Source organism: Cariama cristata, unplaced genomic scaffold (genome assembly GCF_000690535.1).
Source record: "Cariama cristata isolate BGI_N322 unplaced genomic scaffold, ASM69053v1 scaffold5718, whole genome shotgun sequence".
Taxonomy (NCBI): domain Eukaryota; kingdom Metazoa; phylum Chordata; class Aves; order Cariamiformes; family Cariamidae; genus Cariama; species Cariama cristata.
The window spans coordinates 1,956-14,231 of NW_009632777.1; the positions used below are offsets into that span (position 1 = coordinate 1,956).

The 12,276-nt window shown below is 36.3% G+C and overlaps 1 protein-coding gene across 1 annotated transcript in view; it reads left to right on the forward strand.

Annotated features, from left to right (window-relative positions):
- ALX1 (ALX homeobox 1) overlaps positions 1-12,276 on the forward strand; it is a gene marked incomplete at its 5' end in the record, with an annotated part of 17,100 nt that overhangs the window by 362 nt on the left and 4,462 nt on the right. Inside the window, one exon of the mRNA XM_009706496.1 lies at positions 3,635-3,763. Coding sequence (XP_009704798.1) covers positions 3,635-3,763 — 129 coding nt within the window. The remainder of the gene's footprint in view (positions 1-3,634; positions 3,764-12,276) is intronic.

Here is a 12,276-nt window from a genome sequence, read left to right on the forward strand (position 1 = left end):
CGCTCTTGGGGGTTGTACAAAAGCCCGTAAAGCTAAAGTAAATAGCTCGTTTTGCTTTATTTCTTTATGGATATGAGCTGTTATGCTGCGATACTAAAAAAGTTGTTATTTTTTTTAAATAGCTTGTGGTGCTGTTCTAGAAACTTGTTTAAAGGTTGAGAAAACAGCATCAATAGTAAAGCAGGCTTGATCTCTGGCAGTCCTGCCTTACTGTCGGAATTCCAGGCAGTGAATACATGAAGTGTTACATGTAAAGATCCCATGAAAGAGAGGTGTTGCATGTAGTTCAGACCGATGATGATGCAGAACTCGGATGCAGAGTATTCTGTGTGTATTGCGGCATGAAAAGTACAATATAAAAAGTGATGACATTCCTTGTTTCTATCCAAAGAGTACGTAGAGAAACCGCACACGCATAAATGTGTATAAATGCATATCTATATGTGTGTGTGTATGTGTTTGTGTCTGTGTAGAGCAAAGACGTAATCCTTTCATCTCTGTCGTATGGAATGAGCTTAAAAATCACAAAATTGGGAAGTACATTTGCTGGTGTTTAAACTTGCACAACCAATGGATAACGTTACTCTAATGTTTGGAACAAAACATACTGTTGACCGCTTAGTGCAGCATTTGAGTATCTTAGCTGCATACAAAGTTAATTCATTCAGTATGCGCTCATACAGTAATCTCAGCAATATTTACAGCTTCAGATGTGTAATGGTGAGAAAAGAAGCTAAATATCCAGGAAATGCAACCCATCCCCCGTTTAGAGATCTTCCCTTAGAAAAGGGTGTGAGCTGCTTTTTGCGAGTTCATCCTATTTTTAGAGATCCTCCCTGTTCTGGTAATACTCATCATTTCAATTTAGGGAATAGCAGTCCTGTCAATTCTTAAAGACTGGGATTAATTTTTTTAATTTAGTGACTTGAATATGATAACAACTTCACAACTTGTAATTAAACACATACTCACACATGCATATAAAGAAATAGACGTCAGTGCACATGCATACAACCGAAATTAAATCAAGATCACTTTCAGAAATGAATTCTGCTAATTAATTTTATAAAGTAGTGTTCTCTTCATGTCTATTCGATCAGACAGCGTATTCACTGTTGTCATCAGACAATAGAGTCCAAAATCCTGTGTCGGTTACATCCGTACGATACCAGTGATGCCGATGGAATTTAGTTCAGGAGCTTTTAACTCTTCAGGCTCTGTGCAGTCCCTCTGCCTCTGCGTTTGGTACAGTTTTCCAAGTATGACTTCCATTCATTAGGATTTAGTCTTGACTTAGAAAAAAAAAAAAGCTTGCATAATGTTTAAACACATAATGTTTTTACAATTGCATCATTTCAGAATAATGAGAAATACTCCAGGAATAAATTAATAGTCAGAATAGGGAGGGGAAAATAGGGCTAAAATTTGTCAACTGACCTTTTATCACTTTTTTTTTTCTCCTAAGTTTTAGAAGTTTCACATGGTAAAAGTATTAAAAATAAGGGAGTAAATGTAACAACATGTATGTCTGCACCAGACTTTCACAGAATATCTATTTTGTTTAAACATCTTCTCCCCTTTCTTAAAAGATAACTGATCTTCACATTTCTCATACACAAAATATGAAAGGAAATGGTGATCATTTTTATCCAGAGTAGCAACAGTATTCCATCACAAGATTAAGCAATTTAAAAGGCCTTACATCATTAGAGGCAGGCATCTGGCAATTCAGGGATAACAAGCAGCAGATTTTTACATTGCTTTGTGGAGGCAAATGGTTACTCTATCTCTGCCAAGAGTCAGTTTCTAGTAAAGTGATGTAAACAGAAACATTTTGGGGGATTGTCAAAGGAAAAAAATGTGTGCTTTTCTTCTCGTTTAGTTACTATAAATCCAAGCAAATTGTTTGATTCAGTTTAGCAGAGCGATCAGCTGGATACCTTACCCACATTTCCCTTCGCCGCCATTTCATCAACATCCAATTTAATATTTGTCCTGCATACATGCAGAGAGCGCCAACCTGAACCTAATTTATCTAAGTTGTTCTCTTTCCTGCTGCATGTCAGTGAAGTAATTGGCACCCATTTTAAGGAGATTGTCAAGGTCTTTTTTCAATGAAAGAGCCTTATAACTAAATTCCCTTAGCGTGTTCCTGATGCCTCCTGTGGAGACAGGATAATTTTTTTTTTCCTTTTCTTTTATTTTCTTTTTACTGAGCCTCAGACATCATAAATAATGCAAATTTACCAACAAGGTCCCTAACAATATATACTCAGCAATTACATGCATGGGCCTTGCTTTGATTGCGAGTACATTTTAAAAGATTGAACATACCATATTTGCAACAAGTCCTTGGGAATTAAAATGAGCAAAATAATGCCCTGGTTGCTTAAGGAGCACCAAAGAACAGTTGAGTTCTCCAAAGATCAAGGCAAAATCTGAATTATAAAACAAATAGTGTTATTTTAATTATCCCACCATCAGGGATCAGAAGATATCCCTCAAAAAGGGATTCACAGGCAGTGTCTACACAAAAAAAATAGTAATCTATTCCTGTACATACCTATCCAAGTGGATTCATGATCCATTTAGCAGGAAGACTAACCAATGACATTGTTTCCATAAAAAAAAAAATAGTACTATTAGTAGTGTGACTTCTTAAAAAAGAATCGGAACAAGTTTGCTCATAGCTGAACAGTAAAGGCTTAGTTGGATAATATTACTTTTATAAAGAAGCAGTTACTTTTCTTAGCAATCCCTTTAATTCATCAGAATAAGTCTTAGCCAGTCCAAACTAAACTGTTGAAAGAAAAAACTTCTGAAGACCACAGGACAGTGATAGGTATCAGTCACAGCAAGAAATGTGCACATAATAGGTTTTGAGATAGCACCTGACACTCAAAATATTACAGAACTGTCCAAAGGTTATTTGAACATAAAGGAAATAGTTTTTAGTTCACAAGAAGGCATTGTTTCAGGACTAAATTATTTCATGGTCTAAATGTAAAGTGTCATTCTTTAGTTTTCCGTTGTCAGAAACAGGTATCACCTAACACAAATGTGAAAAAAGCCTCCCAATAGTTTTAAAACTGACTGTGATCTCCTGATTTTTAATTATCTTCCTGCTCTGTTGGTCTTCCTTATAGAAACTTTATCTGCAGTGCAGACTACTGTCCTGGTGTTAGATTTTCCTGCCTTTTCATTACTGCATTTGATAAAGATTATGTGTACCTCTAGGAGGCAGATCATAGGTAGGCATATCAAGTCACTGGGCATGTGAAATTAAATGAAAATTTCTTTAAAACTTGACTTGTTGCTACTTGGTAATTTTCCTTTAAAGAACTGATCACCGTCAAAATTAGCATTGCCTGACAGACTGATCTTTCCTCTGATTTTTTATTTTTTTTTTGAAATAGTAGAAATGACGTAATTTATACTTTTAAATAACTTCAGCAGGTCTGATGTTGAGAAGATTGAAACTGCAAGAAATTAGTCCTCAGGTGGAGAACTTCCCTTTCATAGATAAACAGAAATTTTCAAAGCTACTGTCCAAAATATCTTGGCTTTTTCCTAAACTCTTTGCACACTATGTAATTGAGTTCACCCTGATCATTTTTTTCCTCATATACTCTAGGTTTGGTTCCAGAATCGAAGAGCAAAATGGAGGAAAAGAGAACGTTATGGCCAGATCCAGCAAGCTAAGAGCCATTTTGCTGCCACCTATGATATATCTGTTCTTCCAAGAACTGACAGCTACCCTCAGGTATGGTAAAGACCAAGTAGTATTTTGTTTCTACATTCACCTTCTCTTCCATCCTTAGGCACACACGTGCACAGAAGATGCGTGAAGACTTTCCTGTGTTTAGCTTTCTGTGTTCTTTAGACGTGTCGACAGGATCTGCCTCTGTGAACAACAGTTCTGACATCTAATATGAAAAATTAACTCTTAAAATATGAGTGTTTTTTTAAACAAAAATTTTAGGAGCTGCAGAGTTTTGCATAAGTTATGTACTCAGAATAGCTGGCAATATGATTGTGTGGCGAAGTCTTTTCTGCATGTAAAAGTGTGTGGGAAATTGTAATCACTTTTAGGTCGATATACAAATTCTAGATGAAGTCTAGACCCATTGAGATTGACAGAAATGATGTAATTTTGACAGCAATAAGGTCAGGATTTCCCTTTCGGGATATTTGTGTTCACAGGCACAACTGTCTTAACAACTGTGGTCTTGTATGCTTTGGTAAGATGAGGCATAAATTATGTGATCTCTAGACAACTTCCTTCTGATGTGTTAAACATGCACCGTTTCTTTACGGACCTCGATAGACCATTGAATACAACAAGTCTTCTACTAGCATATGAAACCATATTACGGCCGCGTACAATCAGAATTGAATGTACATGGCTGGGAGATGGAGGCAGACAGACAAGAAAGCTCTCTAGGACAGTAGTAGTTTGTTTAATTTATTTTTTTATTTTTCAGTGTTCCATATAGTATATAGTAAGATATACTGTGTAATAAGATCATAATCTTCTGTCTCTGCTCTCTAGTCCCTTGGTTGGCTGCTTTGCCTCACTCTCTGCTATTGTTTTTCTGCTTGCTTGTTTTTGTCTGTTGAATACTTTTATTCTGAAGCCATTGTTTTTCGTGTTTGTAGCTTCCCATCGCTTTTACGACATAACTAAAATAAAAAAAAGCACCATACAAAGCAAAAATCTTGTATGGGTCTCTGTGGTAGAGTCCTTACACTGCTGGTGTCCTGGTGCTCTTCTAGTTCGTTAGGTAGCAGGGTCTCTGCCAACCTTAAGAATACACGCATATGCTAGGTGGACTTGCTTTGGTCATGCTCTACATTGGCTGAATGTGATTAGCTTTGAACCAGATGCCTGGAGCCCACATGTTGTCTGCCCAGCTTAAAGTGCTTTACCTCTGAGGAGGTTGCACGTTGCTAGGTTTGGTGCCTGGGACAGAGCCCGTTTGTGTTCCAGCAGCTCAGAACATGAGCACAACCATTTCAGATCTGGTGGTACTTATAAGTCTGCCTGTTTTTATTTTATAATGTAAGGGCACTTTAGCCCAAATTACATCAGAAACCAGTGCACGATACAGTTCGTGTTTCAGTAGGAGGACACAATACTTGTTTGAGACCTACCTAGGTGGAAGTGTGCAAAAAGACCTTAAGCGTTCCTGGGCAGATTCACAAAAACGTAAATGCACAGTCACTCACAGATCTCGTGCAAGCTGTTCAAGTGTCTTTCGAAGGCCTTTCTGACCTATCTATAGCATCACAACAGATGATACAAAGAATAATACTTAATCTTTGGGCTTTCTATCTCTGATTCAATTCTCTAGACTCAATTTTGTGTCTCCAAGCTCATCTTGTATTTTCAGTAGGATTTCATTTACAGTTTTCCTAATGGATAGATTTTTCATTAGCATAAGATAATGGAATAATGCAAGTCATTGGTAAGCACTTAAAATGTTTTTCCTAAAATTAATGTTTTTAAAAAAGAAACACTCTTTAATTATATGAGAATATCATCCATAAAAATCTAATCCCAGTGAAATATCTGTTCTGTACTTTCAGAGTGTTAAAAAGATGAGTGAATTCACTGCATTTCTATTTCTGAGTTTGTTAAAAACTATCCTTCCTAGGTTGGTGACACAGCTAAGTTTCAGCCTGGCAAAACTTTCTGTCATTAATTTATAAGTTCTTAAAAAGAAGAGATTGAAATGAAAATGTTGGTACCATAATCTTAAATAAAGCATCTCTAAAAAGTGTAGAAGTACAAAATGTATGCTCATTCATACACATAAACATGTAGTACTCACCTACAGCCACAGACTAGCACACCGCAGGCAAACAGACAGGCACAAACATGTAGTCGAGTCTGGTCATCTGCAGGAGAAAATTGTGTTGTACCATACTGCACATCACGGACAGGAACAAGGAGATAAATGAAGGTGTGAGTTCACTTTACATTGGCTGTTTCGGTTGAGTATTTGCACGCATGGTTTGGCTGCGTGATAAAAATGAGGTATCTTACCCCTCAGTGATGAAGGTGGCTACTTGGCTGTATACTGGATTACGACTAGATATCCAGGCAGTTATCACAGAACAGTCAATGCAGGTTCACCTTCCTGCTAACCTGGTGGTAATTCTTCATAGTTTCACATTCTTAAATCCTCACCTTCAGTAAAACCATGTCTGTATCAAATACATAACATTTCCAGTGAGAATGCTTGAGACCATGAAAATCCATGTTAAAAACACAATGACCACTAACATCACTACATTCAAATCTTTTGAGCTAAATGTCCATTTATAAGTGCTTCACTTACAGAAAATAAATATACAGTACTCATTATCCCACAGTTCAGGCAAAAAAAGAAATGTAAAATTGTTTTCTGTGTGTTTGGTTTTTGTGTTATAGATTGATTTCCTAAACAATTCCATTATTTCAGTGTAGTTAATGCAAGAAAAGAAATCAAATATCCTTTTTTCTTTTTCTTTTCCTTCCCCCCCCTCCTTTTTTTCCTCCTGTGTACAAGCAGTCTTATTGTGACACTGGCATCAGTAAATATGAGACAAGCTTTGCCATACTTTTGAGTAAATAATTTTTCTTGCGGATTGTGGAACACAGATCACTAGAGCTTATTTATGAAGCCTTTATTAACATGAGGAAAAACAGACTCTCTGTTGCTGGCAAAAATATAGGATGAATGTTGAAAAAGGATGAAATCAAGCTGAGATATTTACTGCTGTATGGCAGAAGGAACAGGAACAAATGTGAATTTCTGGTGTGCATTATACAAATTTGCAGTTTGAAGATTTCTCTTTTGAGCCCCACCACGGATATGTTCACAAAACAGACATCCCACTTGCATTCCGGCAGAAACATCAGTCTCTTTTGCAGTCAACAGAGGGTATGGAGACCCCTGCTTAGTCTCTTCACCAATTGTCTGCATCAAGTACAAATTAAGAACATGATGCTGCTATGCATTGTGTGACTATATAAACCTAAAAAGTTTTCCTGTGAGGAAACGATCTTTTCAACTTATTTCAGAGAGAAGGTTGGCTCTGACTCAGAGAATGGTTGAGGTTGGAAGGGATCTCTGGAGGTGGTCCAATTCGACACTCATTTCTATAATCCAGTCTAATTTTGCTATTAAATTCCACATCCTTATCTTCAAAATAGTAAGAAACAATTTAGAATTGGGTGGTTTGTTTGTGGTTTTTTTTTGTTTGTTTGTTTTTGTGGTGTTTTTTGTTTTGTTTTTTTTTTTTTTTTTGTAGATCAGAATTGTTTTCTTTGCTAATTCGGTTTAATCTTTATTATTTTTACAGTATGTTGACTTTAGGTGTTACTTATTGTGCAAAATAGTTACTCAGCTGGCTGCCAAGAAGTTCAGTATCTCCTAAATTGTCCAAATTCTGCATACATACAGCTTCTATTAATTATACTGGCAACACTTGGATTACAGAGGAGGACAGTTAGTATAATATTCCAGGACAATCATCTGTTATTCACATGTTTTTTCTAGACTTTAACATTAAAAATACCACAGCATTGTCAAGTTTTCACTCAGATGAAATATTTAACTTTTGACAACTTTATGCTGAAAATCAGATTTTTTCTAGGATAATGTTATATCCAGTAATTTTCATACATTTTAGTAAAAAGCTTCAGTTTCATTAGTTTCAGTTTTCAAGCTTCAATTTTCTCTTGCAGATGCAACACATTGTGGTCTAAGTTATCTTAAGTGCACTCAGAAAACAATTCATTGGTTAAAACTCTTATCCTAGACTCTTCGAGCCTCATTAACTAGCAATATTCTGCTGATGGGATGAAAGCTAAGAGACAGCATCTTAATATCAGTGTGGAAATGAATACAGATTCACTTCATGGAGGTGTTTACTTCAACTGAGTAAATGCCCGAGTAAATGTTAGTAAACAAGCAGTACTTGATTAGGTCACCTAAATACAGTGTCTAGTGTTATTAAAGATGTCTTGGGATATCTGTGACACTGTTACAGTGCTGATGAACAGGACTTACAAGAAGGACTCACCCTTCAGGGCAGGTATCTGGTGGTCAGATAAATATTAGACATTTGTGTTTAGGAACCTTAACCAAAAGAACTTTTATGCCAGAGATGGGTTCCCTTTAAAGTTAGTGAAAATTTGGTCAATTAAGTTTTCTCTTCCTAAAGTATAAGGTATAAAATAGGTAAGATGATCTCTAAAAATGTATTTTTTTTCTCTGATGCCTGGTTCAGCTGCAGACATCTATAGTTATCCTAGATGGATCTATATATTATGTGTTGGGAGAGGAACAATAAAAAGGTCATTTAGCTTTGCTCTTCTCTTACCTTACTGGTCTTTACATCACTATTTTACTGTCCTTTGCCTAGTGAGAAGTCTATTGTTACACAGGACACTTGACCTTGCCAGATTTAATGTTTAAGTATGAGAAATAGCAAGGGACCAAAAAACCTGAGACAAAATTTCATTTTTATCCTCTCCTTATTTGCACACATGAGAGTAAATTTTGATCAAAAGCCTACACTATTATCACATAAACCTCTAGGTTTTCCTGTATGAGTTAAATTTATAAAGTTGTTATCTTTATAAATGTAAGGGTATCAGCTTGTAAATAAACATTATATTGTATCCTTGAAAAGCAGATATAAGGGGCGACACTCTTCTCCCACCTGGGCTCTTTCTATATTTCTATTTCTTGCATCTTTTCTTCTCGCTTGTTCTTTGTGTCTAGTTCATTTGTTGTCATTGTTCTTCTAAATTATTTTGAAAGGATTTGTCCTGTCACACCATTATACTTTTCCTCTTACTATCATGTGTGAAATCTATTGATTGCTCCTCTTATTTACTTGAAAATGCAGGCAAGGGTTAGATAGGACCAAATTAATTTTTATTTTTTTTTGGTTGGAAAATCCCAGCCTAGTGCAGGTGGGAATCCTGAGGTGACAAAAGCATTTCGAAAGTATGGGAACTGGGGTGATATAGAAGGTGTAAAAAGAAGGGAGAATGTTGAAATCTCAAAAACAGAAGAAGGGAGAAGCTGAAGTTTACATTCCATCCACCAGACTGATAAATCAAATTAAATATGTTGAACAGCATGGCATCACATGATTTGTTTTGGCAATCAAAGAGTGTAGAAGTGGTATCAGTATACATGTGTTACGTACCAAGCCCTTGGATCATCATTACAGTTCTGCTCTAGCCTTAGTACATATGGGTAATTCTCATTAGCAATAATCAAAGTTACATGGTCCAATTAAATCTTTCATATGGCGTATATTAGACACCACATGTTATATGACTTAAAAATTCTTTTAACTGTAGTAGGCGTATAAATGACAGTTAATCACAATAGTTCATTAAGGCTATGGGTACACTGATTAAGTAGGAATAGAAGTGATAGACATATCTAAGCTAGCTTCAAAGAAGTTTTATCATATACTGATAGTGTCTGGCTGTGACAGCACGGAGCTCAGGCTGGGCCACCACCTGCATGGTAGTTGCTTGCTGCATATGTGCTGACTGTTGCACTGCTGTGGCTCATCTTCCAACAAGAGTAACACTTCTCATCTTTTTGGGTGGTGTCTGTTCCACACATAGTAGTTTGTGCCCTGCACTTTTATTTTTTCTCGGTTCTAAACCACCACTGTATGTGGTCCTCCTCTCAGTCTCAGCATTCGGTTTGTTGGCGAAACATGGATTTCTTAACTGTGTGAGTGACTTTAGTTGGGGCCTAACTCTAAGGCAAATCCATTTTTTTCTGAGACAGAAACTTCTTTTTAACAGTATTTTTTGGAAGTATGAAATTTTGTCTTTAGCTCTGTCATAGGCACGAAATACAACTAATTCTTATCATAACTGTCCCTGAGATTGCAGTAGGAAGAAGTTACAGTTTATCTATAAAATATCCTGTACAAGAATGAAAGCTTGATTACTTTTTGAATGCTGCATTATTTTGCACCTTAGCAAACTTGTTAAGCATGAAATCAAATGAACAGATTTTTACTTTGTTCACTGTGTGTAAGGCTTAAATGTGGACTGAACAGGTCTATCACATATTTTAGATCTGCCGTGTTAAGCCTCTCACTACCAATGGCCAACTTGCATTTTATGGACGTATTTGAAAACGGTGTGCTGCAGTGCTCTCATATGTACCCAAATGCAGTACACTACAGATGATCTTCACATGTTCATTAGGTCCAATGGCTCATATAGAATGATTACAAATGACACCAAGAAGCATTCTGTCTAGATATAAAGGAAAAAATACAATGGGAGTGGTAAAGGCTTGGAACAAGTTGCTCATAGAAGTAATCAAATCTCTGTAGCTGCAGCTACTCAACTCCTGGCTGGATAGGGCTTGAGTAACCTGATCAAAATGAAAAGTTAGCTGTGAGCAAGGGTTTGGAATCATAATCTCAGAGGTCCTTTTCAGTGTAAATTATTCTGAGAATCTATGAATCTGCAAACTCAGGAAGTGCAGGCAAATCTCTGCCCATACTTCGGATGTTAAGAGGTCCCCAGAAAAAAAGTAATATGGCAAATGACAGACCAAATTAATTGTGCTGATGAACTAGGAACAGTCTACAGATCGTGAGTTGTAAACTAGTGGTTTTGAACAGTTTAACAGCTGTTGCATTCAATCTGCGTGAAGTAGCTCCTTGTGCAAGCACAGGTTTCATGTTTTCTAGCAGTGCAAAGGTTGTTGCTTCACACGAAGAGAGGAGTGACAAAAATTTAGCAATTCAGTCTCTTTGACATTCACATGTTTTCTATAATTAAGTAAATTCTTAACTGTTCGGTTAGTGCCACTGTTGCCTCCCTTGCAATGCCTGGGAACATCCTGAAAACAGAGTGAATGTGTAGTTTCTAATTACTTACTATAGTAATTATAATAACATGTAACATAACATAACATATATTATGTAATGTAATACTAACAACAACAATTTATATCTAGAGATCTTAAAAGAGGTTAACATTTGTTTCCCATGTGAAGCATTAAAACACATGTCCACTCAAACAGAAGCTGTGTGTGCTCGTACGTGGGTCTGTTGGAAACAGACTCCAGCCTGGTTAGGCAGGTGACTCGAATAGCACGGGTCAAGACATTTAGTGACGGGAGAACCAAAGCTCAGTAAGTGATAGTAAAACTCCCAGAAAATTTGGAGATTTGAGTTTATGTGATTTCTCCAGGTGCTATTTAAGAAGGCTGAAGCTCCAGGAGCTTGAAATTTTAACAGAAAAAAAAAAAAAAGCAATGACACCAAGTGGGATGACCAATTACCTCAGCTAATTTTCCTCTGCAGTCAGTGTCAAGCAGAAGGTCATATGCTCGGGAAATGATATCATAGCCATGTTAACAACCATAGCTCTCCAGTTATGTTCTTGTCCCAGTTATGAAATCCTACTTCTTTTTTCTGTCGGGAAGGGTGTGTGCGTGTGTGTGTGTGTATTAAACATACAGTAGGTAAATATATTGAAGGGCTCTGGTAATTTCATGGTAACCACAAGAGCAAAGCTCAAGTTGTTTGTGATGTTAACAGAAACCAGAGATGTGCTGTATGTATAGCCTCATTCACAGTCTCTGAATTGCCTTTTATATAGTTCATGGATCACACAAGAGTTTAAGAGGAAAAATATTTTCTTTAAATTCATGTACATAATATCCCTTTTCCTTCCAACATACCAGAAGAAGGTCTGATAATTTTCACTTATTGTAAAACATTACTGTATTTATTTTTTATACAGGAATACCTTCTGCACCTAAATTTCTCTACAAGATATTTATGTTGTAAATCCTTGCTAAGAAATGAAAATCTAATATCAAAAGTGAAGTCACCCAACCAACTAAAATGAATAGAAAACTGATATGTCTAAAACATTCTTTTGAAAAGCATAACTGTGTCATGAGAGAAGATGTAAAGCTTTCCTAGCATCTTGTGGCATTTCTGAAGTTAAGTTTACTAATTTGGATTTCTTCCTCTAAGGAAGAAACCTAGGGCACTCCTTTGAACGTTTTAGGAATGAATAGCTTTTTCACATATTTCTTTAACAAGACACTTGTATGTTTTAGGATTTGCAGCTGAATTCTGTTCTCATTTACACCTGCGCAATCTCACTGAAGTTAAATTGAAAGAGATTTGTCTAGGATAAAAATATCAGGAAAACTGGTGGTACTAAACTTAGTTTACTGCAAACTAAGCTACTAGAAATATGGAAGGAAAGAGGGA